At 40.5% G+C, this 26,634-nt stretch overlaps 1 protein-coding gene across 2 annotated transcripts; it reads right to left on the bottom strand.

Annotated features, from left to right (window-relative positions):
- Window positions 1–6,384: 6,384 nt before the first annotated feature.
- SERPINB12 (serpin family B member 12) lies at window positions 6,385–23,279 on the bottom strand (the record flags this gene model as incomplete). 2 transcript variants are annotated; one of them, XM_082700166.1, is made up of 8 exons in its annotated part: window positions 6,385–6,789; window positions 7,742–7,909; window positions 8,867–9,009; window positions 11,052–11,169; window positions 12,699–12,839; window positions 13,510–13,644; window positions 15,719–15,904; window positions 23,229–23,279. In XM_082700166.1, the coding sequence occupies 7 exons, from the start codon at window positions 15,884–15,886 to the stop codon at window positions 6,385–6,387; spliced, it is 1,278 nt and encodes a 425-aa protein (XP_082556292.1). The 2 variants fall into 2 exon arrangements, with proteins under 2 accessions (XP_082556292.1, XP_082556291.1); XM_082700165.1 differs by lacking the exon at window positions 23,229–23,279 and having other exon boundaries at window positions 13,570–13,644; window positions 15,719–15,886.
- Between the last annotated feature and the right edge of the window lie 3,355 nt (window positions 23,280–26,634).

Consider the following 26,634-nt stretch of genomic DNA (forward strand, 5'->3'; position numbering starts at 1 on the left):
TATCACCAGTGACTAATAGTTTATATAGGTACATACTTCAGTTAGATTTCCTTGGAGTTCTCTTGGAACTCCAAAATATTGCCCTGTGTCATCTTGTAGGGCCAAAGAGAAACCTAAACTCAATCTGATTCTCATTCCATTTTATGAATTCTACTTCTCTTGTCTCACAAAGCTCTTAGAATACTGCCCTCTTTCCCTGATCTTCAATAATTTAGCCACAGTGTGGAAGTGCAGGTTCTCAATGGTCCCTTTCAATCGGCATGAGTTTTTTTCAATTCTCTGTATTTTTCTTTTATCTTTGAGTAGTCCCTTCAGCTCTGTTCCTGAAATGCTCACTGATGAATGTTGGAGCTGCTTTCACTACCTAGCATGGCTCTTAACATACTTAAGTACCTTCTATCTATCTGTCTCTTCTACGTTTTGTAGAATTTCGAGGTTCATTCTTCCAGCTGTCTCTTTGGCTGTGTTCATTCTGCTATTCAGTCCACTTACTGATCTTTTATAATAATTAAGCTTATTTCCAAGAATTCTAAATGAGTATCTTAACTTCACTTTATATGTCTTAAGGTATTTTATCTAATCTATTAACTCTGTTGAGGTTGATGTCTTGCTTTCATGTGGTTATTTCCTTCAGACATTTGCTAATCTATGTCATACACTTATCTCTGTCTTTGAGTTTCCCCGTTAGACTGTCCATGAATGCTGTTTCGCAGTTACCCCTGCCTGTGTTAGCAATTTAGGAGTGGAAGGTTCTGTATGTGCTCCTGGCAAGGATCCTAGCAGCTTGTACTCCTTGAGTGGGAATTGTCCTCCTCTGTGACTGTAGCGGTCACCTGGGGGACATGGTGATGCATCTGTGACTCAAGTGGACCTGCTTACAGCCAGGGGACAAAGACCTCTGCCACTCAGTTGCTTGGCACAGGGTTAGGGCAGGAAGACTCACACCTGCCAGGTGACTCCTACTTAAGAACTTGAACCGGGCATCATGATGATTGCGCACCCCATACTCCTTCTGCCCCCCTGAATTTTCCACCTCAAAGCTCAAAGCACACTGGAACCTAAAACTTTATCTCAGCCCTCAAAGGGCATACTTGCAAAATTTTAAAAATGGAAGTAAATGCCCTCTTATGTTCTTATTTCTATTTGGAAGAATATAAAGGGTAGTGGTTAGAAATCTACTGTATATTATCTAGCCAGACTGCCAAGTTCAAACTCTAGTCCAATCATCTGTGACCTGGGTGATCTTGTGCCTCAGTTTCCTTATCTGTTAACTATGATAACCCACTATGATCTGTTAACTAATGATAACCCACCTCTGAGGAAGATTGAGAGGGTTAAAGGGGCTAACACATATAAAGGTTTTTGATCAATACCAGTATGTGTAAGTACTCAACAAATTTCAAGAACTATTACTGTTCCAGTTCAGGGATTTCATGACTGTAGTCTTCTGGATATTGAAACTCACCCTATGCCTAAACCAAACATTAAAAAAAAAAAAAAATAGGGCCAAAAGGAAGAGTCACAACTGCCAACAATTTGGGGACATAATTAGAACTTAAAATTAAGAATTTCTCTTCTTACTTTGGCTGTCAGTTGAAATCATATTTTTACTAGATGTATTTCTTTACCTTTGGAGAATTTGACTGCATTGGATTTTGCTCAAAGCAACATGAATTCAATTTCAATTCCTCTGGTAGTTATAGCATGGTGCCAGGTGCTGGGGATTAAACACACCATGGTCACCTGTGCAGAAATACAGCTAGGAAGGATTTTCTGTTGCATTTACAACTTGACTGAACAGGAAATTCTTTAATCCTGTATTTTTCTCTCAAACCTGTAGGCTAGGTTTTAAACCTAGAAATTTAACACAACATGAATTTTTGAGGAGCCTCTGATTATTTATCCTTCACTTATGTGAACGTGTTCTTTTTTGCCCAAATGTTAACAGAATTATTTTCTCAGCCTTTTATTTTTACAGTTTCTTAGCAAGTCTATTCTTGCTTACTTTTCTTGGAAATCAATCCATGTAATCAGGTGACTATCCAAGGTAAGAAAGTTTTCTTTAATTGTGTCTTGATTATTAATTTCATGCCAATTAATATGCTTGCTTTCTCAGAAACACCTAACTCTTAGGTTTGTTCTCTGTTCTCTGTAGCCATGAATTTCCCTTTTATTATTTCCTATATATTCTAAAACAAACACTGAAATACACCCTATTCATCACTAATTAAATTTTCCAGTACATCAGTTTTGCTTCTTTACTGCCTCTAAATTCTATTTAAATTCTGCTACTGTATTTTTAGTTCCCTGGCAGTCTTTTTATATTTCATCCAGTTTTTTCACACCTTGTCACAATTTATCTACCATTTATCTTCATAGATTTCTTCTCCAATTCCACAAATGTCCTGCCTTCTTCAAACCTGTCAATCATCCCAAAAAGTTTTCTAAGGTTCTCTTCAAGTTCTTGCCACAAGTCATTTTCTGAAGCTTCAGATCTTTTTTTTTTTTTTTTTTTGATGTATTCATTCCGTACTGGGCACAAACTTTTTTTAAAGCTCTATATGTTCTCCTCATTTACATAACCTCGGACCTGGAATGATCTATTCAAAACCTATATGTGTCAACAAAAGGTTTGTGGGTTTCCACCAGATCCCCTGTTGTGCATTTGGTTGCTTCTCAAGTCCTTTCACCCAACCGTGGCTAAAACATTATTTGATGCATATGATGGATGACATAATTTTGAAGGAAAACAGTGTATGAGAATATGGGAATTTTTTAATTAAATGTTAAGCATATAGAATACATTGGTAGGAGGTGTGTCTCTTAAATAAAATCTTGTGTTTTATATATTGAGTTTAAAAAAAAAGAATAACAGGGGCGCCTGGGTGGCTCAGTTGGTTGGACGACTGCCTTCGGCTCAGGTCATGATCCTGGAGTCCCGGGATCGAGTCCCACATCGGGCTCCCAGCTCCATGGGGAGTCTGCTTCTCCCTCTGACCTTCTCCTTGCTCATGTTCTCTCTCACTGTCTCTCTCTCAAATAAATAAAATCTTTAAAAAAAAAAAAAAAGAATAACACAGTAGATTTGGAAAAACAAGAACACAACACGAGTAATGTGAATGAAGAACACGTCTGATGTTGGCATTCAACTACAGAGCAAGGAAACCCAATGAGACACCACACAGTTTCCTCACCCATCATCCCAATCATAGGGCCTCCACCTAAGGTTAATGATACTGTAAAAAAAAAAAAAAAAAAAAAAAAAAAAAAGGCCACACATCCAAATGCAAAAGATAAACAGCAATCAAGGATGAAGCAACATGTGTCCTGGCTTGCTCCAGCTCACGAAGAAGCTGGGGAGGAGTCTGAGGGGGAAAGATGCATGAGGTAATGTATGAAATCATAAGGAGGGCTGAAGTCAAAATAAAATAGAATGTACAAATCCTGTGACCTGGAGAGCACTAGAGAGCCTATTGAGTATGACACGTTAGTGGTTCTCTTCCCAGAATGCTTGTACTAAAAATGAATCAGTTATTTTGGAATCTATATTGCCTCATTTGTCTTACCTGTCAACCTTGCTGGGTGGAGGGAATCATGAATTAGAAACGGAGGAGCTCACTTCCCAGATTTGAATGCTCTGGCTGATTTTCTAGCACTTACAGAACATGCACGGACTTGCATGTTCTCTGTGCCTCTGGCTGCCATATTAAAAGGTCAGTCTCACTGGCACAAGAATGAAGAGAAAAGAACTCCTAAATTTGAGCATAATTCCCAGTTTCTCATAGGCTTCCATATACTGATTCCACAGAACTAAGTTAGAATCCTCTCTTCCCTGTATGGTCAGACTCTCTGACACTTCAAAGACAGGGGACAAATGAAGTATACAAACCCAACAACATTGCAACCAGCATTCTTTCTGTCTTTGTCCCACCAAAAATACTCTCCTTGTGAAGTCTAAACTGCCCAAGGTAGAAAATGCCAATATCCTCTCTTCACTTTCCTGTGCGTTGTATTGGAGGAGTATCAGTCAGTCTTCAAATGGCGGCAAAAAGAAAAAAAAAAAATGACAAGAAAGACAGAGGCTAAGACCACAGCAAGGACAAAGGAGAGAAGTAGCTGTCTGGAATTTAAGCTGGCAAGGCTCTTATGTTTCTGAACCCCAGTGAAGCCAGTAATGGGGGGGAACAAAGCTGAGTGACACAGGGCTGGCACTATACAGGGAACCACTTGTTGAGGTTTTCCTTCCTGCTCTTAACTTATAGTCAGTAGAAACGTCTTCCAAGTTTGATGATCCACTGGATATCACTCCTAGATTTTAGAATCATTGCAAGCTTTCATCTTTTGTGTATGCCTTCATATATAATTATGGTAGAAAGTTAAGAAAGATTTTCTGGCACAAGATACATCTTTCCAACATAATTGAGATGAATGATTAATTTTATAGAGTATGTATTTCTATATTTGGGGATGAAAAAAATTAAAGCTAGGTTTAGGTCACTAAAAAAGTCAGTTGGCACATAAAATAATGTACACATTTTACCTGACAGAAGTGTTTTATTTACTAAGAAGAAACATTTTAATCAATTGAAGATTAGTAAGTTTACTGGTTCACAGAATCTCACTCTCACTCTCATTTTTATAAGGAGATACACTTTCCCTTTGTGATTAAAATTCTGAGAGAACCCAATACAATGAGAAGATGTGTTTATCAAGGAAAAGAATAAGAACATAGTGATGCCGGACAAGGCCAAACCTTCACAAAGGTCATAGTTATATCCAACAGCAATGACAGGTCAGGCATGGAATCTTCAAAATGTTAGCCCCAAAAAGAACCACAGAAGTGACTACATATTTTATTATCTGACATAAATTTGACCCATGGGACATGCCTTCTGTGGAAAGGACTTGGGAGAGCCACCTCAAGCTGCCTCACATTATCAAGGAGAAATTTTTTATACCACAAACAACCTTTGACAATGAGAAGCCTGTATGAGGAACATGGAACTTGTCCTTCACAGCACAAAGAAATCATTAATATAGAGGCAAATGGGGGGACGGGGGCCAGCATGACTTAACCAGCTGAACTTAACCTACCTTCTCTTGCAAAAACCACCAGCCACCCTTAACCAACATGGTGGCAACTGGGAGGAGGATGCTCATAGGGCAGGGCAGGGCAGGGAAATGGGGCCACGGCCAGGACCAGAAATTCACCTTGACAGAATGATTCTCCACTTCCTTGAGTTAGGCATTGGTAATAGTCATTCCAGAGCGTTCAGCTAAGGCAGAGATCAAGAATTCAGACAGACGTATCAGAGAACGAAAGTCCCAGTTCTAGAGTCTTAAACACTTGGGCATCTGGCTTTCAGTAGACTAGAGATTGATATGAAGCCAACAGCCTTCTTGACAAAGATTTCCACATGCATCATGCCCAGACCCAGGCCAGCTCTCCGGACGTGACCCAGCGTAAGGCCTCCAGGAGGAGATAGGTCCATGTGGCAGACTCCTGACTGAGGGGGTTAGGGAGCCAGCAGTCTACAGGGGGGGCAGCGCTCCCCTCCCCCACCTAACTTGTTGGGTATTTAAGAGTAACTACAGAGGCGAATTCTCTGAGGAAGGGGTGAAAAGACACAGAGGATCATGCTTCATGATGATGGCCAAGGAGACTCAATAAGGAAAGCTGAGACTAATTTTTAAATCCACTGCCGCTCCCCTAGGTCAATGTCAGATTCGCAAAACATGTCCTGACCTCCGCAGAACGAGTGCTGGTCAGGGCAGGCTTCCGTCCTTGAGCTCTCACTTAAATCCACCCCTGGTGGGTGGATTTTCCCTTAGGTGAGAAGCATCTTACAGGGCATCTTCCATGCAGTAGAAGAAGATGGGAGAGAAAGAGGCAGGGCGTCTTGGCCAGCAGTGACCCCTGGTTTTAACTACCATAGAAATAGAGCTGAATTTCCAAAACACATTCCATTTAAACATTTCCTCCTGTTGCCCATGTTAAAGTGGTTTCTGAATTTATCCTCCCCTAGAAGTGGTCTAATGACTTGAACTTCCAGGATTCCTTTATATGGAATTACATTACATTACATTACACTGACCTTCAAGGTCACAGAGGGTGAATTATATGCTTGAAAGCTTAATGTGGTAAAAGGTTAGGGAGGGAGCCAGAGACTTTGGTATTAATGGACGTAGATGAAAGTCAGCTACAGGGTGAGAAAAGGATCAGGACAAGCTCAGGCCAGTGGCAGGAGGAAGGGGGCATGGAGCTGTGGCAGAATTCGGTCAGCTTTAGATATCAGCAAGAACGCAAATTCTCACGTTCTTGCCAGCGGGAGACCGTTCGGCCACTTTCTTCCAGCTCCCGGGTTACTAGACAGTGTGCTCCTTTCAGGGAGAGCAGACCCTGCCATAGAATAGAATAGTTTGGGTTTTGTTGTGTCTGATGAAAAAGAGAAAAGGGTGATCGGCAGTAAACGTCACCCAGGAAGGTATGGACCTTCCTGTGCCAACAGCCCCACTGGCAGCAACTGCCTGGGTGCCATTTTCATTCACCTCCACAAAGGTTTTATGGAAAACTTTTGAAAGGTACAAATTGGGACTTGGAGAGATTCCAGTAAGATCAGCCTTCCCTTCCTCAAAGATATCCGTGATGCCCATGTCCTGTAGAATAGAATTGAGATCGTAGCTATCTTCCAGGGTGAACTGCGGGAAGGAGACGTCTACTGTTTCTTCTGACATATTCTCTGAGCTGCTCCAGGTCACTATTTTTTCATGAGTGATGTTCCTTTCAAGCTACAAAAGGAAGGAAATAATATTTAAGGTCATATTATGAACCAGCAAAGGATGCCCCAATTACTTCAAAAGGCTTGAGTATATTTCAACAGCCAGTAACAATCTTAAAGATCCTTCCCTAAGCCTCAACCTACTCTGATCTCATTTAAATCCCTCCAAGCAATTCTCTTGAGTCTTTAGAAGTCACAGGACAATTTGAGTTCTGGTATCCTCTGGTGTCTGACAGACTGGTGTCTGGGTGTCAAAGCCCAGCAAAGCTCCGTTGACCAAGTTGAGTGAGCTTGGTCAAGTCTTAACATTCTGAGGTTCAATTCCCTCTTCTATAAAATGGAGATAATACCATTAGGCTCTTGAGGGATTAAACAAAATGATGTATGTAGAGTAATTAACATAGTGCCAGCACACGATACATTTTGAATCGTGGCTATTGTTGTGATTCGCTATCCGGGTATTTCTCTCTTCCTCTGTCTCCATCTCTTCATTGTACAGAACAACACACCACTGAGGCTCCCCAGACTTCACTGATCCCCAGCTCACAACCACTTTATCCCAGTACCAGGTCTCCACCCTGTCAAGGCACTTGCACCCAAAAACAGAGTTCAGCTAACAGCTCCGTTCCATGAGCCATAGCAGAAGAGTCCAAGCAAGAGGCCAGAAGTCAGGCTATTGAGCATTTGCAGCAAGTCTCACATCACTCCATGCCCAGATCACTTGGTCTGGAGAACCACCGCAGAGAGCTGTGAGATGGGAGAAGAAAGCCCTATCCGAGGCTTTTGGCATTTTCTAAACCAATGAGGACGAGCTCTCTCATTGAATTCAGATTCTTACATATTCTCTGATATCTCTGATAACTGAGGTGCCCTCCTTCCTCAGGCAGGTAGGTGGTTAATGGGGCTGCTCTCCAAAGATTGACAGTGAAGTATTTTGTAGAGACAGTGAAGTGAAGATTTACCTCTTCCAGGCCCTTCACATTATCTGCAGAGCAAGAAGGCAGCAGGACGAACATGCTGAGTGCCCCCTTGGTATACCTCATTTCAAGGATCTGTGCCTTCAACTCCTCTATGAAACCGATTCGAAACAGGCCCTTTTGGTTCATCATCTTCACAGTCCTCTTTTCATTCTGCAGTGGACAAGATAGAAAGTCATGGAACAGTCATGAGAAGCTCGTGCACCCCCATGGCCTTCATCTCTCCTGAAAACGGGGCTCCACTAAGATAAGAAGCATCTTCACCAGAAGCTCTGAGCCACCCCAGTGACCCAACCCATGAGTCCTCTGCCCACTGATCAACCAGCGCGTCCTTGCCAACACCTTATTTTCCCTTGGTTTTCATAGGTTCTTCAGCTCCCAAGACAACTCGTTGGTAAACCATCTATCCAGGCTCTCCCTGCAACCTAGCCAAAGGATACATCCCCACCAGCTTTGTACCTTCTGTGTCTGCACCACCCAATCTGTTGGCCTCACCTGATCTCCTGACCCCTTCTTACCTTCGCTGGCCTGGAGCTTTGGTTAAATGATAATTATCTACATATTGAATCACAGTACTTCTTCCATAGGTTTCCATCAGATCAAAGGCCACCACCCCAGACACCTCATGTTTATGAGAGGTCATCAATCAACAGATGAAATGCACAGTGCTTGCAAGAGGAACACAGCTGACAGGTGGTGGGCTGGGATCCCAACCTTCCCTTTTCTCCATTCTACAGTTCGGTGGCTTAGAACATGAGTTTTTGAGATAAATACTCACAGATGTGAATGCTAATGCATGAATTTAGCCATGTAACATAACCTTTGCATTCTTGCCCCTCAACTCCTAAATGGGAATAATAACATCCATTTCCATAATGGTATTTCAGGGAACAAGTGAAATAATGAATTGAAAATGCTCAAGGTGGTGCCTGGCACCAAGATGGTCAACAAACTTCCGACACTGATTTTTCTAATAACAAAATATTATTATATTGTATGCTGTAACCCAGAGGCCTATGTTTTAGAGTTGAGTACACATACTTTAAGTCATACTTCTTAGTGGAAATTATGAGAGAAATATCTAGAAAACCACATGCTATAATATCATACCTCATTTAGAGAGAAAGGGGCATCAACTGTGTCTTTAGGGTCAAAATATTTTTCCCATTTGGCCTTGAAGTAAACAGCATTCACCAACACCAGCACCGTCGCACTGTCAATTGCATCCTTGTTGAAGAGTTCCTTGATCTTACCTTAAAAAATGTTTCAGAGAATATCCTGAATGTGAATTGTACCAGAAGTATTCAGGTAGACAGATTTTCCTGAAGGCTGCTTCCCATCCCCAAGGCTAGGGCATGTCTGATTCAAGAACTAACCTAAGAAAATGATGCCACTCACAGTATAGTCCTGGATGTGGTGGAGGCGATGGGGTGTATCGTGGGGGAGACACACTGTCTCTCAACCCCAAGAAGGACCCATTTTAAAGCCTTGAAACTGAGGGAATTTCCTTCCATTCCCTGAGTCACTGTGGTTGGAAATTGCCATGAGACATCCTATGCCATTATTTACTTGTCTTTTTTTTTAATTAAGTTCAATTAGCCAACATATAATACATCATTAGTTTTTGATGTGGTGTTCAATGATTCGTTAGTTCTGAATAATACCCAGTGCTCATCACATCCTGTGCCCTCTTTAAAACCCATCACTAGGTTACCCTCCTCACCTCCATGATTTACCTTTCAAAGTAGACCCTGCCACATGATTATATTATAACCTCCTTGAAAAACAGGACTATTGGGTAAACTTCCTATCTCAAGTGCTCATCACAGCAAACAGTATATGCTTACATATGAACAAAAGTGCAAATAAATATTCTAGGTCAGGTCGGTAGGGGCTTTCAGATGCCTCCTCCCATGCCATCGCATGTCAATTATGAGAAGTTGGTATTGTTTTCCCTTCTTTTTTTTTTTAAGATTTTATTTATTTATTTGACAGAGAGAAATCACAAGTAGATGGAGAGGCAGGCAGAGAGAGAGAGAGGGAAGCAGGCTCCCTGCTAAGCAGAGAGCCTGATGCGGGACTTGATCCCAGGACCCTGAGATCATGACCTGAGCCGAAAGCAGCAGCTTAACCCACTGAGCCACCCAGGCGCCTCTTGTTTTCCCTTCTTAGAGAGGAATACACCACAGCTAGTGAGAGGTAAGGCCACACAGCCAAAAATCAGCAAGGCTGGCTGAGATCAGTCCTGGGGCCTTCCCACTCTTGGTCCAGCTCTGAGGCCCCTTGCACCATAACACAGCCCTGAGCCAGACTGGAAAATCCCACATGGTCAGGCACTCACCCATTTGCAGTACGCATTCTTCTCCATGCAAAATACCAAACCATTGGTTATCTGAATACATGCCTAGTCCTTAAAGATGACTAGAGCTTTCTACAGCAAGACTTCAACTTAAACTCCATCATAAAAGACTATGTTGACATCACCTACACTTAAAATACTGCCGGAGAGTTAACGAGCGCCTTAGTATACATTTTTTTAGCGAACATGCTTTCTTCTTGGCAACAGAGTGGAACGTTGAAGAAATGGGCATTTTTGCAGCATATGGACCAAGTTCGGAGAAATAATTTTCAAATTTGGGTGCTTCTCCCAGGATAAGGCCAGACAGGGGAGTTCTATATTAAAAAAATTATTCCATTTTATGTTGAATTCTAAATTTCACTACTCATCGCTATCTCTAAACCCTTCAACCAGAAAACACCTATGTACCTAGTGAAACATTGAAAAAAATTGGATTTAATGATTTCCATTTCCTTCTGAATAACTAGATTCTCTTTGCAATGTTTCTACTGACACTTTTTTTAAAAATAGAAACAGCTGACACGTGGGTGGCTCAGTCACTTAAGCGTCCGCCCTCAGCCCACATCATGATCCCGGGACCCTGGGATTGAGTCCTGCATTGGACTCCTTGTTCAGAGAGGAGCCTGCTTCTTCCTCTGCCTGCCACTCCCCTGCTTGTGTGCGCGCTCTCTCTCTCTGGCAAATAAATAAATGAAATCTTAAAAAATTTGGAAATAGTTAACATCCCACTGGCGTGTCCTTGGCTGAACGGATTTCCCCTTTTATGAGGGAGCAAAGGAGAAACACAGCATCTAAGCGTGTAACTGTGCACCTGCAAAACAGACTTTGAACACGGCCCATGCATGTGAGTACCTGGTCATGACAGACTTGCAATCTGAGACACCGTCCTTTTAAATGGAAAAGAAGACCAGCCACAATGTGTTTGGTCTTTCTTACCTTGGGACTGAGATTCAACCCAAAAGTTAATCTGTTGTCTGGACTTCTCGGAGTCCTTCCGGAAATCAACACTTTCAATGGTCGTGTGGTAAAATTCAATCACACCATCTAAGTATTCCTGTTAAATTGGAATAAAGAGAGATAATACAGTGAAATCAGATAACTGTGCTAATAGGTATGAGGCAGTCAGGAGAAGTCTAATGAGAGAGATGGTCATTTAAATGGGACGCTCGTGGTCTCTGTCTATCCCCCACTCTTAATTAGCCACAGGCCTTTCATTCATCGTGGTGACAATTCAGGATATAGAATGCTTGTTCACAGGATTTTTGGGTGACTCAGTTGGCTAAACCTTCAATTCTTGGTTTCAGTTCGAGTCCCGCGTCCGTCTCTGCGCTCAGTGCGAAGTCTAATTGAGATTCTTTCCCCTCCCTCTCCTTCTCCCTCTGCACCTCCCCCTGCATGCACTCTCTCTCTCTTTCTTTCTCAAAAATAAATAAATAAAATATTTTTTAAAAAGAAATAAGAATGTCTATTCATGAAGCAGTCTACAGTTACAAGGGCACAAGCTGTTGCTACCAGAAATCCTTGAACGTCCCATTTGTGGAGACCCTATTACATCAGTATGAAGTTACTTGAGAGATTTAGCTACAAAATGCCTCTATTTTTAAGAATTAAAGCCCTACTTAACTTTAACAGTTTCCAGAGCAATGAAAACGTTTTGGAAATTGGGTGATGTTTGCACAACATTGTGAATGTGATCAAGGCTAACAAACTGTTTACTTAAAACTGATTAAAATAGCCAATTTTACATTATATGTTCCCACAATTACAGGGTAATATACCCAAATGACTGGCGTGTACAATTTTAATAGGTGAATTGTATGATATATGAAGTTATACCTCAATAAAGCCAGTTCAAAAAAAAAAAAAAAAGACAACATCTAAAAGCTCATTGTCACTGTTGAGAGAACATACTTCTTTTGGCCAAAGGAGGCTAAGCCCTCCCCCTCACTAAACCAGCCTAACCACCTGCATCACACATTTGCCTATGGTCACACCCCTCATGCCCATTGCTAAGTATGTGGCTCCTTGCAACGGTGAGAGAGGAACCTGATGGGTCTTGCTGTAGGTACGCGCTGCTTAGCCACAGGGAGGAGCCAGACGCCCTTTGGCTTCAAACGCAGACTCCTTCTGCTATACCTCGGTGCTGCTGAGTACAATTCTATTGAGGGGTGGCCTCGGGGTGGCATGAAAGGGGATTTTAAAGATGTGCTGGGGGAAGGGCGGGGAGGGACAGGAAGAAGAACTACCAAGTGCATCTACCAGGCACCTTTACTGGGAAAGACGGTCCCAACAGAGAAAGTCATTACCAAACCCACGTGTGCTCCAAAGTTATTAGGGTCACACGACCCCCTTTCACCCACAACAGGCCTCCTAAGCTGCTCAAGTTGAAAACTGGCAGAACCAGGGCAACCAACAGTGTGGGAGAGAAAGAGGTGGGTCCCGGGGAACCCCCAGTCCACGGTATATTACAGTACATGTCAGACAGGATTGTGGTCCAGGTGCCCGGTGAGTAATCCAGCTACTCCCTGATTTTTACAACGTTTGCCATACAATAGTTGTAATCACCAGCCATGCCGAACTCACCGGACAGATCTGGAATTCCTGCTCACCGTAAAGCCTATTGGCAATACTTAGGGTGTAATCAACCCGGATCCTGTCTATCTTGGAGAGAAGCTTCCCGAAGTAGCAACTGAGCAGTCCATTCTCATCACTGGAAGACTCATCCTGACAAAAGAAGAAAGAAAATGGGACCGGATCCGGAGAGCAAAAGGCCACCAGAGCACGTTGTCATTTCATGTCGTTACCACGAGAGGGAGCAAGCTGAGAAGAAGAGAGGGATGGAGGGCAGGAAGGGGTCCCAGGGGAAGATCATTGCTCCCACTAGGTATCAGGGTCCTCCAGGAACGGTACATCCGGGGACTCAGCAGTGCACACTGTTTGAGTTCAGTGCATCTCATTTTCTTCTATATTCAAAAATACAGAAGAAAAAGACAATCTTCTCTCTACCCTCCTCTTAAACTTTCTAAGGTACAGGGATACATAACCTGGAGAATATCTTTCCCACTCCTGGTATGAGGCAACCAATAAAAGTAATATTTCCCCATGAAATAGATAAGGAGAGGTAGAGAAAGAGAGTAAGACCCTCACGGCTGATTCCTGCCCCTTACTGCCCTTCATCCTCCACTGTGCTCCGTCCCGGGGACCTGTGACCCAGAAAAGTAGTTGAGTTCTGGGGCTTTCCTCTAACTGCCTTTATCATGAGTAGAAGATACCAAATCCTACTCTTTAGGAAACTAGCTTACAGCCACCGACATATAAGATACATATTGCCAAACAGAGCGTAACCAGGATGAGCAGTTCACAAGAAGAGGGGCAGGAGTTCATGGTGGCTCACCTGTAGGGTCAGAGGCTCCGTTGTTTCTTTCTGTGCCTCCAGAGGGCTGTCCCCCTGCACTTCCTGTTTTTTGCTTTTCAGACAGGGATCGGGTTCTTTTCTTTCATTCTGGGAAAATTCATTGAAGTGTAGTACCTGCGTGAGGACAGCGATGGGGTTTCTCAGATGATTCGAACCGGGAAATCTGAACAGCTTCAGAACCTTTTTATAGTGTGGCAGGGACAAGGACTCCAGAGTCAACCCCGCAATGACAGTGCAAAGCATAGCGGATGATCCTTTTGACTTGGTTGTGAGGTGGAATGGAAGAGAAGTAAACTGCATGCAACCCCCGGGGGTCTGCACTTAAGAATGAATAACCAAACCAAAAGTACGTCTGGGTCTCCACGAGACACACATGGCTGTGGAGCTGGTCAGACTGTTTGTGTAAAATACTCATTGGATTTGTGAAGACTTAGTATGAAAAAAAGAATTAAAATATCTCATTTAAATTGCTTGCTTGATTACATGTTGATATGATATTTTGGGTATATTGGGTTAAATAAAATATACTATTAAAATGAGTCTCACCAATTTTTTTTTTTTTTTACTTTCTTGTGGCTGCTAAATTTTTTTAAATCACATGTGGGGTTTGAATTATATTTGTGTTAGCACTGATCTAGAACTTTCAGTCAATGAAGCAACTGAGAGCAGTGAAAGACAAGTCACCCAGAGCATTGCAGGAAAGGTAGGAGACAAAGGCACATCTTGAGTTGCTCGGGACTGTTTTGCTGGGCAAGTGAAACCCAAGTACTTGGAGAAAGAACCTCTGACACCTGATGGGGAGGATGCCAATGACAGTCTAAACCTAAGTTCTCCTAATGGGATAGTGTTAATAGAAGTAAATTAATAAAGCAGAATAACTCCAAACACATTCTACCTTAATCCAAGAATTCAACTCCTCCATATTAGGGACAACAAACAGGTGTCTGCATAACCTCTGTGCTGTGTATGAGATCCAGGGAAATTATAAGACCAACCTCGGGAGCCTGCAGATTATTTGGGAAGTTGTTCTTGTCACATTCATTCGTTCATTCTACAGATTTGTATTGGAAGCTGCTATTAGCCAAGCATGGTTCTAGGACAAAGTTTCTTGCCATCTGGAGAATTCTAGCCAGGTAGGCACATAGTAATGAGCTACTGTGTGCATTATGTTGGAAGATGGAAAATGCCATGTCAGGGAAAAGTAGGTAGGGTAAGAAGTCATTTTATGGGGTGAAGAGTCAGGATGCAGCATTAGATTGAGAGGTGAAGGAAGGACCGGTTGGGAAGGTAAACTCTGATCAAAGTCCTGAAGGAGAAAGTAAGTTATAGATCAGTTATCTGGGGGGAAAGCCATTAGGCAAAGGGGATGGAGCAAAAGCCCTAAGGCAGGAGTGGGCAAGCTTACCCAGGAACATGAAGGCCAGCATGTTTAGAGGAGTGGGGAGGGGACAGGGTGATAGAGGGAGCCACCTAGTTAATGGGAAGTCAGACACTAGATCTTCATGGGCCACTGTAAGGACTCAGGCTTCTATCATCAGCTAACTTGGAAGTCCAGGTTTTCAAACGATGAGAAATAGGCTCTGCCTGAGGCTTTAAAGGATCTTTCTGGCAGCCAGATAGAGAAGACTGTCAGCGGAAGCAAGGAAGCCCATGAGGAAGTTGCATCCAGGTTAGAAAGGATGGTGGTGGGTCAGACTCAGGGACACAGCGGGAAGCACCTACGTTCAGGTTGTGTATCAAGAGAAAAGCCTGTTGGAGTTAGATGTGAAGTGAGAAAGAGAGAAGTCAAGAAGGACACCAAGATCTTTTCCACTGGATACATAATTGGTGCTTACTACATACCTATTTATGGAATGAAAGAACACATAGACAGATAAGAAATACTGTTAGTGATATCAGGATGGATAATTATAGAGCAGAAGAGGAACAGATATACGGGCAAACAGACAGACACACAGAGACAGAGAAGGTGACTGAGAGAAGTTATGAGTCTGGGGAGGCTGAAGAAGTGCCGTAAAGGAGACAGAGGTTTCACTGAGCCTTGAAGAGAGAGCAAGGTGGGATGTAAATGAAAACCCCAGGGCAAATGCATCTCCCCCCAGGCCCCAGGCTCAGTGAGCATCAAGGCTTGCAGAAGAAGGACTAGGGTCTGCCGTTGAGGGTGGACCCAGAGATACCGGAGCCACACCTGGTCGATCTGCTGTGCACTCTCGCTTCTGGCCCCCAGGCGGACCATGCCAAGGGCAGCTGAGAGGCTTAGAGGACAGAAGAAGATGTTTTTATGAGGATCATCTTTGCTTATCTCCTGGAAAAGATCAAAGCAAAATTTGGTGTTGGCTGCCACGAGAGAGTCCATCCTGAAATTGATGACAGCCTAAAACCAAACACAAAACAACACAGAGAAAACATTACGGTCAGAAGGAGATAAATAAACAGTTTTTATTTTAAACACATGAGATATAATCATATATAATGATTCCACGTGTTATTAAAAACTCAAAAACTAAGGTCATCATCATCTTGGTATATAGATATTGATGTCCATATTGATACTGATACAGACAGAGGTCTATTTTTATTTAGTGATACGATTTAGTTCCCTAAAGCTGCTGTAACAAATTACCACAAACTGGGTGGCTTAAACAAAAAAGAATTTATTCTCCTTCAGTGATTGGTTCATTCTGGGGGCTGGATTGGTTCATTCTGGGGGCTGTCAAGGAGAATCTGCTTCTTGCCTCTCTCTCAACTTCTGGTGGTTTCCAGCAACTGTTGACATTCCTTGGTTTAGAGAGGCACCATAAGTCTATGCCTCCATATGGTGTTCTTCCCTAGTCTTCTGTGTGAGTCCACATTTCCCCTTTCTTATAAGGACACCAATCATTGGATTAGGGCCCACACTAATCCAGTATGACTTCATCTTAACTTGATTAAATCTGCAAAGACCCCATTTCCCAATAAAAGCACATTCAAAGGTACCAAGGATTAGGTCTTAGACATGTCTGTGGGGGATACGATTCTATTGTGGTAAAACTTCCTTTATTTAGGTAAAACAAAGTCACAAGCAACCATGTCCTCATGGTCAAGTCTGCAACCAAGAAAACTATATCCCACCTCCTTCTTCACAGCCTATACATGGTTCTGCTCAAGTCCTTTGCCAGCATTCTCCCCTCAACATCCTTGGACTGACAATACCCAGCAAATTGTCATGGGCCATGTACTTTGTCACCTTCTCACCTCCTTTGACCCATTCCACATGCAACTTGTAAGCCTTGAGGTGCTTCAGTCAGACATTGATATTATTGCTCAAGAGATCATTGATCTTGAAAGATGTTGGGAGTTTAGAAGTCATTAGATTTAATACCTTCCCTTGACAGTGTAGAACCACAGTGATATGGAACCAAATAAGGGAGTGATTCCTTCATGACAGATTCCTTGTCTCTCAACAATAATATGTTCCAGAAGTATCAAGAAAATCTTACATAGATCTCACTTTGGACCATCCCAAAAGAAATGCTTTCTCTTTTGGCTTTTTGTCAATGTTTTGCCAATGTATTATATTTTTTTTGTCAATGTATTGCATATTTTCCAAGATGGAAATTTAAGCCCCTTTATGTCTATTTTTTAATCATTAGACATGTGGTACATAGTAAAGTATTAAGAAATTATTATTGCACTGAATTGAACATTGTACATTGGTTTTAGAATCTTTCCAGCTTAACACTGGCTTTTTTAGTCTATAAAACCTAACTCAAAAAAATATTAAATACCCATTTTTAGAAGTGCCAGACATATGTTTTACATATATTAGCTTTAACCCTACAACTTTACAGAGTAGATATTGTCATTCCCTTTCTACCAATGAGAAAAGAATCAAAGAATTGAATCACACATATTGGCCTAAACTAAGTGCTCTTTCTGCTGTATCTACTATTTCTCCTAAGTTGTCCTCAGTGTAGGACAGACTGGTCAAACACATACCCACTATATATTGGTGTTCTCCCCTGTTCAGTTTAGAGTCCATTTTTATGCTTATATTATTTTTCCTGCCAAACTTGTATGTGATGCATATTTCTCATTTTGTGCTGCTAAAACTGGGTTCAGATAGATGCTTTCCAAGAAACATATGTCCTGAACTTGTCTGGAAATTCACTAATGTTTCAGACCTCAAGAATCTACATTCTTTAGGTGGAAAATTCCTTCACATCCAAAATGTTCTACAACAGTATCTAGCACTACTTCAGTAACTAACTTACTAAGGAACTAGAGAAATCAGATAAATTCAATATGTTCTGAGTCAAGGGGATTTCACAGACTTGTGTTAAATCATAAAATTTGGATAAAAAGTAGTCTCATCTTTTTTAAAGTCTTAGTCATATAATCAAGGTTGCTATTTGACACAAATCTTTGGCACCAAAGGAAAAGGCAGTGGATACTCTGGCTCTTTGTTCACTACTATAAAAGAAGGCTAGAGACAAAAAACTCAAGACAAAGATAGGATTTGGATTGAAAACTGAATGATCCCAACCTGGTTCTTTTAAATGTGCCAGCTATTTGCTCAATTTTAGCCTGTTTCTGTTCACGGATGTGCCCCTGGCATCAGAGGGAAGGGTGTTCCTTTCTGGTGTGACATGCACAGAACTGAGCAGCCTGGAGTCTTACCTACCAAGGACATGATGGCTCATGCAGGCCAACTCCCTTCTTCTTGAGACCAAAAATCCTGAGGCCAGAAGCAGCAGTGACTTGCACACAATCACACAGCTGGCCGGAGAAGAGCAAGGCTCAGACCTCTCCATGCCCAGACCTGCTCTCTCCTGGAAAAGATTGCTTTCTGCCCATTTCTAATTCAGCTACTACCCTTATTCACTCTGGGAGCTGCAGTGTACCCCCACACTGTCTGCCCATTGGTGCCTAAAGAACAAGGAAACTACACTAAATTTTGTGAACTTTTCACACATTCCCTAACTTGGCTCCAACTACAATCTTGTCCTCACCCAGCAACAGTTTACTTTTCTGCGCCTCATCAGGCTCTACCCTGTGGATTGGTTCTAAGTTTCCATTAGAGTCTATATAGCATAACTCTGCCCACCTTCCAAGGGAGGGGTGAGAATGGTCCTCATGGACGAACAGCCTAAAAGCTGCAGTTGGTATTGGATGCCTGTATGTAAGCATTCATTACAGGAGAATCTTTCCTGGTGTTCTATAAACCTCTAAAATATAGAAAAATGAGTACCTAGTAACTAGATTAAAAGGCCATCCAATAATTACCTCTGAGAGCTGTTGTCATTTTGTTTGTTTTTGAATTAGAAACTGGCTAAATCTGACTGTAACCTAATTACCCGATAACCATTTCGAAACTTATCCCATGAGGACAGTCACTGCACACAGTAGCATGAGCTGACTGAGACCCAGTTTTCACCTCTGAGAAATCCACCATCTCATAAAGCAGGTACCTCAACAGAAGCAGCTCCCATGATCTGAGAGCATCATGCAATCCCATACTCATTTACAAAAGGAAATGGAAAAAGCAGGGGCGCCTGGGTGGCTCAGTTGATTCACCCTCCCACTCTTGGTTTTGGCTCAGGTCATAATCTCAGGGTCATGGGATCAAGCCCCATGTAGGGCTCTGTGTTCAGCAGGGAGCCGGCTTCAGATTCTACCCCCCCCCCGCCCCTCCCCTCCCCCAATTCATGTGCATGCTCAATCTCTCTCTCTCTCTCTGAAATAAATAAAATCTTTTAAAAAAAGAAATAGAAAAAGCAGAAGAGTATTACATAAGAAAAAGATTTTAAACAGCACTCATCAAGACTTATTCTAGTATTCCTCTAGTAAAATTCAAGCAAGTAATTTAAAAATATCATGTTTTCAACATTTTAAAGCTAATTAACACTGTTCTTATTCATTAGAGAGACACTCTGGTGGTCAGTAAAAGCCATGCTATGTTGTTACAACAGAAAATAAAGGAGGAAAATCTCTAAGGTCTGTTTTCTTGCCCTCATCAAAAATCCCTTTACATCGGTACTAATTTGAAAATAGTATGACCAAGCCAGTCTCCAAATCCACTGGATTTACATATGGGACCAATTTAGCAATAAATGGAAAGTAGAGATCTAATCATCATCATACTAAAATGTAACCATAACAGATATTTTTCAGAGGTGTGTAGCAAAATACCTTTCAGATTTTAAAAAATGGTATATACAAATAAGTTCATAGAAACACTTTCATAGTAGCCCAAATTCAGAAACAAACCAAATGTCCATCATCAGAAAGATAAATAAATAGCTTGTGGGTCAGGTATACAATGGAATACACAGCAATATGTCTGAGTGAACTCTAGTGCCCCATTATAATGTGGATCTCATAAGCACAAACTTGAGTGAACGAAGATGGATGAGAAGAGTCTATAACAGTACAATTACACAGAACTTCTCTATATATTTATTATGTATGTATATTTATATGTAAATATACATAAATTTTATATGTATGGATGAAGTTTAATTTTAAAATGTACTCTAGATGTATTACTAAACATGGCAACAAATTTTAGAGCACTGAAAATTTATTTGTGTTTAACACAAGAACTAAGATTAGAGGAAAATTTGAAGAATAACATCTCAAAGTGAAATTCAGTCTCCAGATGCAATTAGGAGTTCCCCAAGCATTAACAATAGCTACTTAACATCCGCTATGGAAAATATGCACTTCACAAAGAAGTTACTGTTTGGCGAAGTCTGAGTCTAAAGGCGGATTGCTGAGTAAGCTGCTTCTTAATAAGCTACAACTTGAAACACTTGTACATAATTTACTTCAGTCATCATTATTTCCAAACAGACTTGAAATAATCTTTAAAATAGCAAGGTCCCTCAAAACTCTATCCAGCTCAAAGAATTAGCACTACTCCACCTATAATGACTTTATAATAGCTACCATTTAATTTGCCTACCATGTGCCTGGCATTTCACAAATGTTGTCTCTAATTCTCAAGCAACCCGTAAATCAGAAATTATCTTCCTTTTTGTTGACCAGTTGTGTCAACAAATCCATCGGCTTGGTCACCTTCTTTCCTTCTACATCATGCTGCCATCTTGGGCAGATGGCATTTGTGCTCTGCAAGACCATGGCTCTAGTAACCCACCACACAGCTTCATGACAAGAAGATGTATGTATAATAAATAAGAAACCAATAAGGCAAATACTGATTAAAAATAATAAAACATGTATTATTGGTTTCACTGGTGTATCTGACCAATGGCCAGCACTAAGTGCCCATCAGGACTACTCTGGACCCCTCATTGCCCAGGGGCACCTCCAGTACCAGGTTGTTCTTCCAAGACTCCTCTGCTCTGCTGAGGGGCTTGCTTCTCTAGACTGAACATTTCCTCAAAGATTTTTTCAGATTGCTTTGAAACCTATGCAAATGTGTCATGAACAGAGATTGGAACTTCATGATTACAAACAACTTTATCCCAAATTAGATCTGGCTTAGGTCATTTCATACTTACTGTCCTCAATATCACCTACCAACCACAAGTTTAAAGAGTGGGGCCAATAGGCAATTTTTATTCAGAAAATAAAACTCATTTTGATATCAATAATAATATATTATCATACTTATGTCTACAGTTCTTTCCAAGTAAGTGATTCATTATTTAGCTTTTAAGAAAAAGGACTTCGGTTCTCAAAGTCAAATTTATGATGCAGATGGCAGAATATCAGATATCATTAATAGTATTCTGCCATCTGCACGATAAATTTGAATTTTGCTCCCACAATATTGACAAATCAATTGCCTTCATTTTCTTGTTGTTGTTGTTGTTTTATTTTTTATTAACACATAATGTATTATTAGCCCCAGGGGTACAGGTCTGTGAATCACCAGGTTTACACACTTCACAGCACTCACCATAGCACATACCCTCCCTGATGTCCATAACCCCACCACCCTCTCCCTACCGCCTTCCCCCCAGCAACCCTCAGTTTGTTTTGTGAGATTAAGAGTCTCTTAGAGTTTGTCTCCCTCCCGAACCCATCTTGTTTCATTTATTCTTTTCCTACCCCCCAAACCCCCAACATTGCATCTCCACTTCCTCATATCAGGGAGATCATATGATAGTTGTCTTTCTCCAACTGACTTATTTTGCTAAGCATAATACCCTCTAGCTCCATCCACGTCATCACAAATGGCAAGAGTTCGTTTCTTTTGATGGCTACATAGTAGTCCGATATATATATATATATATATATATATCACATCTTCTTTATCCTTCATTTGTTGATGAACTTCTAGGTTCTTTCCACAGTTTGGCCTTCATTTTCTACATGTTTTCTAATCTTGTGATAATAATGTAGGTATAGACACAGATAATAAACACACAACATCCATATTTGTTTCCCTTATCACTCTGTGAGGTAACTATTTTTTTTCTATTTCTGTCTTTGCTTCCAAAACATAATTCACTTGCAGGCAGGTTCCAAGTTTCATTTTCATCTTTGTATCCCATCAGTAAAGAATACAAATAGTGGCACATAAGAACATTTCATAAGATTTTATGGTTTTATTTGCTAGCATCTGCCCCTTTTTCACTGTAAATAATTCTGACATTTGAGATATTAGATGAGGGGCACCTGGGTGGCTCAGTGGGTTAAGCCTCTGCCTTCAGGTCAGGTCATGATCTCAGGGTCCTGGGATCGAACCCAGGTCTGGCTCTCTGCTCAGCAGGGAGCCTACTTCTCTCACCCCACCACATGCCTCTCTGCCTGCTTGTGTTTTCTTTCTGTCTGTCAAAGAAATAAATAAATAAAATCCTTCAAAAAAAAATAAGAAATATTAGATGATGACTCACTATTTCATACTCATTCTGCATACACTCTGCAGGCAGCTATAATCAATAAAGATGCTACTTTGCAGAATCAAATTTTGATTCATTTTCCAATGCATTAGAAATAGTTCACTTGTTAAAATTGGTTTCCTTTATGGTAAAAGTGTAAAAATTTAGATGAGATAGATTTTCTAACAACCCAAAATATTCTGGGGGAAATTGTTCTTCCTATACAGTGGGAAGAAAAAAAGTTCTATTTCCAAAATATTTCATGTCTTATAATTTTCATAATTCCCAAAAAGCTATTAAGAACCCAAGAATGAAGTTCCAACTCTATACAGATAGATGCTATAGCTAGAATAAATAGTCAGATCCAGCTAAAACTAACTCAGTGATAAACAGTCTTTAGAAACAGAGAAATAGTTGTGAAAGATGCAACCAAGAGCATTTCCAACTTAAGTTACAAAAGAGAAATGAAAACTCTTATTATTTAAAATATAAGTATTCTAAATATTATACCATTTTATATTACAGACTTTATAAAAAGATAACATACAATCTGTCAAGTAGGAAAGGATTTTTATAAAATTATCCAAACATCCACATTTTTAGAAAATCGATCAGATACATCAGACATCTGACCGGGTACGTGGAGGCCTCAAATGAGGTGACAGATGTTGTTAATATCTCCCAGCAAGCATTGCCACATTTACAAAAACTTCGACATGTCATGAAACAAACGGCTCTTTTTTAAAAGACATTGACTTCATAAAAATAGCATGCCCTTTGGTTTCAATTAAATCTTTTTTGGGTTTCTATTACTTTCCAATGCAATGTTCATTGTTAAAAATGCTATTTGGTAATGCTTGCATTTACCTTCTTGTCTTCAGAGTTGCTGCTAACAGCTGGTCAGGTAAGTTTCAATCCACACCCTGGCAGGAATGGAAATTTATGATCTCTGCCCCTCCCACAATGGCACCTCTCCAAGTGCCATTTTGGAATCCAGGGTAAAATTGTCATTGATTGATTAAAAGGGGGAGGACACAAATGTATGGTACATATATATATACATATTATTTTTTTAACAACTTCACACATTCTATGCTTTCCACTAAATTAAATATTTAACTTACTATATTTGGTTTTTGTTTTTGGGGGGGGTTTTTTGCAATTTCCAAAGGGGTCTCTTTTTAGAGACCTCCTCGTAATATTTGATCCACACCTTTCAACACAAATCCCTACACTAAAGAGAGAAGAGAACTATTTTTGCTTCATATAACCATTGTCTTGGACATTCTCTTATACTCCAATTTCTATATTATTCTAACTTTTTTTTTACTTATTCCATAGGATCTGCAAAATGCATGTTAAACTATTATAAATGGTTTGTTATTGCTATTTTTTTCCTTTAACAGTCCTGTAGTGAAGATGGGGGGTACTATTTAATTTATCAACTAGAATAGCTGAATACCAATCAGTGGGTAGAAATTATCAAGGCCTACTGGCAGAGAGATGAAATGGGGAGTGTTTTCTAGAAGGAAACTGATTTTCTAAGAAGAAAAGAACTGATCAACTCCATGCCAGCATCTCCAGAAAGTCTGCCCAATTTTGCCTCCACACCATGTGAACTGCTCTTCTGCTTGTCCTATTTATTTCCTCAAGGAATTCTGGAGCTCCAGACCTCTCAATTTCTTCGTTACTTTCCTTCCCTCCCTCCCTCTTTTTCTCCCTTCCTTCCATCTTTCCTTTCTTTCTTCCTCTTTTTCTTATCAGGATTTTAATAAAGTTTTCATGGAGCAAATATATTCCACAACTGAAAAAAACAAAAGTTTTAAAACTGAGCCAGATAATTTCTGATGTTGCTTTTAGTTCTAACACTCTACAATCCTGATTCATTTATGACTATAAACATGGGGGTCCGTGAATCAGAAACAAAGGTTGAAACTAGAGGAAAGTGAGAAAAAAGTGAAAATTTGCAGAATGGACATGATTTAAGGACAGAATGATGACTCTTTCTGGCCTAGTTCCCTTTTTGACAGGCTCTGTCTTCCTTTTCTAACTTTTTGTCAGACAACAAGATTTCTGAGCCCCAACCCTATAAATATCATTATATTAGACAGGGAAATTCAAAAGAAAACTTTTTAAAGTGAGTATGTAGCCATTGTGGAGAACATAAGCTTCTTATCTATATTATATGTTTATGTACACAGAGAATATAAGCTACTTGTGCAGCTAGAGTGTAACTGAAACAAGTAAAAGCCAGTTTTATAAGGCAAGATATTGACCAATAGAAATTCACAGCTGAGCATCAAGAAGGTCTCTCAATTATCAATAGTGAACATAGAAAACCAAGTATCTTGTTAATTATCTTCACTATTTCATTTGAAAATTGCTGTGGGTTTTTTCTCTAAATCCTTCCACAAAATTCTAAAAACCATAATTTTTCAGTTGAATTTCATCACTGGTTAAGAATTATAAATGGTTGGAAAATTTTAACAGGTTAACCGTTAATATTTCATGCTAGTTGATCAATAACTATTGCACACGACTACTGTCCAGCATTACCTTTCAAAAAGGATACTATTTACATTTACAACAGGGTGATTTTATTTTATTTTATTTTATTTTATTTTATTTTGGTCTGGTTTTCTGGATTTCGGATTGTCACGTTTGTCCTTGCTGGCTCTGATACTCACACCACATTGGGCTTCCGGGTGCCCAGACAGATTCAAAGCTTATTTGAATATCTTTAATCTAGGATTGGATCTGTTTATCCTTTCAAATAACCCAACAAAGATCTGACTACAGATGACCGTGCCCTACAAGGCTAAAAATTTGGTGTGGTGTGATTGGTCAATCAGGAATGATGCAATCCCCCGCTAAATGTAGCTAAATCTTAAGGGAAAGAGCGTAATGAATCACTAAGGAGGGTGTGAGAATTCATCAAACACCTACTATGTGCCAAGCATTGTTTTTGTGATTTCACCGACATCATCTCATTTGAGTGAAGAAAGTCAGTCTCTCCAATATCAACGACTTAAAGCACCAGAGAGTTACACTAGAGTTTGAAGGAATTTTGGAGGTCATTCACGTGCCCGAGCTGCTAATCGAGGCAAGCTAGGAGGGTTTTCCGTGTCAACAGGCTGTAAGAACGTGATTTCATCAAGGGTAGAGTTAGGTGGCTCCTCCTAGGTGTGTTACAACTCATCCTCAGTTATGAACCAATCTTTTAACTCTTTAGTAACTAGTCTTTTTCGGCCTGGACTTAAAACTTCAGGAATCCCAGAACGATTCACCAAAGTCTTTGCCAGCTTGTGATGGAAAACAGTATGATTAACGTTCTCTCTGAGGTGAGTTTTTGAAATATCATAAGAGGGCTCTTTTTCCATCTAATTTTACATCACATTGCTGGGGAAACAGAATGTTTATGGGGAAAATATCAGCATAGATGTTTTGGTCTAACGAAAAAATGCATCCTTTATCTAAAGTAGACGATTGACCTCACATTCATCATATTATCCTCCAAACTTAAAAGGCTGGTATAACATCAAAAATATATACATATGCCATGAAAACAACAAAAAGCAACACTAGTAAACCCTAAAGCACACTAAGCTTGTTTTAAAACTTGCAATCACCCTTGAGATATCAATCAGCCTTTCCATCAAAGCCTTCCGTTCTCCTGGATCCCGACTGAAGCCTCCAGGCTTGAAACAACATCAGCTGTCTGCCCCAAAGAGACAGAGACACAGAGACCAAAGACGGCCAAAGTTACAGGATGGCAAAGAATACAACATGGAGAGAGCAGCACATTTGCAATCAGAACCTCCGGACCCTGTGCTGAATCCTACTAGCCGGACGTCTAACTAAATGCAATACCTCTTGCATTTCAATTTTCCCACCCATAAAAAAAAAAATAGTAATAATAATATGGCTTCCCCTGCTCTAATGTGTTATACAAATATTAGCACTACTAGCATAATTATATAGAATTAGTACAGCATAAATGGTTTTTCTTTTCATTTCTGAGCCAGATCTATATGACATCTCTCTATTTCTTCTGTAATTGTAAATCAGAGCTTCAACCAGACTACAGCCTTCAGGTCAAATCCAGCCCACTTCCTGCTTCTGTAAATGAATTTTTATCGACACACAGCCATGCCCATTCATTTACTACTATCTATGGCTGCTTTCCAGCTACAATGGCAGAGCTGAGCAGTTGTGAAGAAACCACAGGGCCTGCAAAAACATTTACTGTCTGGTCCTTTACTGAAAAGTTTGC

This window comes from Mustela nivalis (assembly GCF_964662115.1).
Source record: "Mustela nivalis genome assembly, chromosome: 14".
NCBI classification, from domain to species: domain Eukaryota; kingdom Metazoa; phylum Chordata; class Mammalia; order Carnivora; family Mustelidae; genus Mustela; species Mustela nivalis.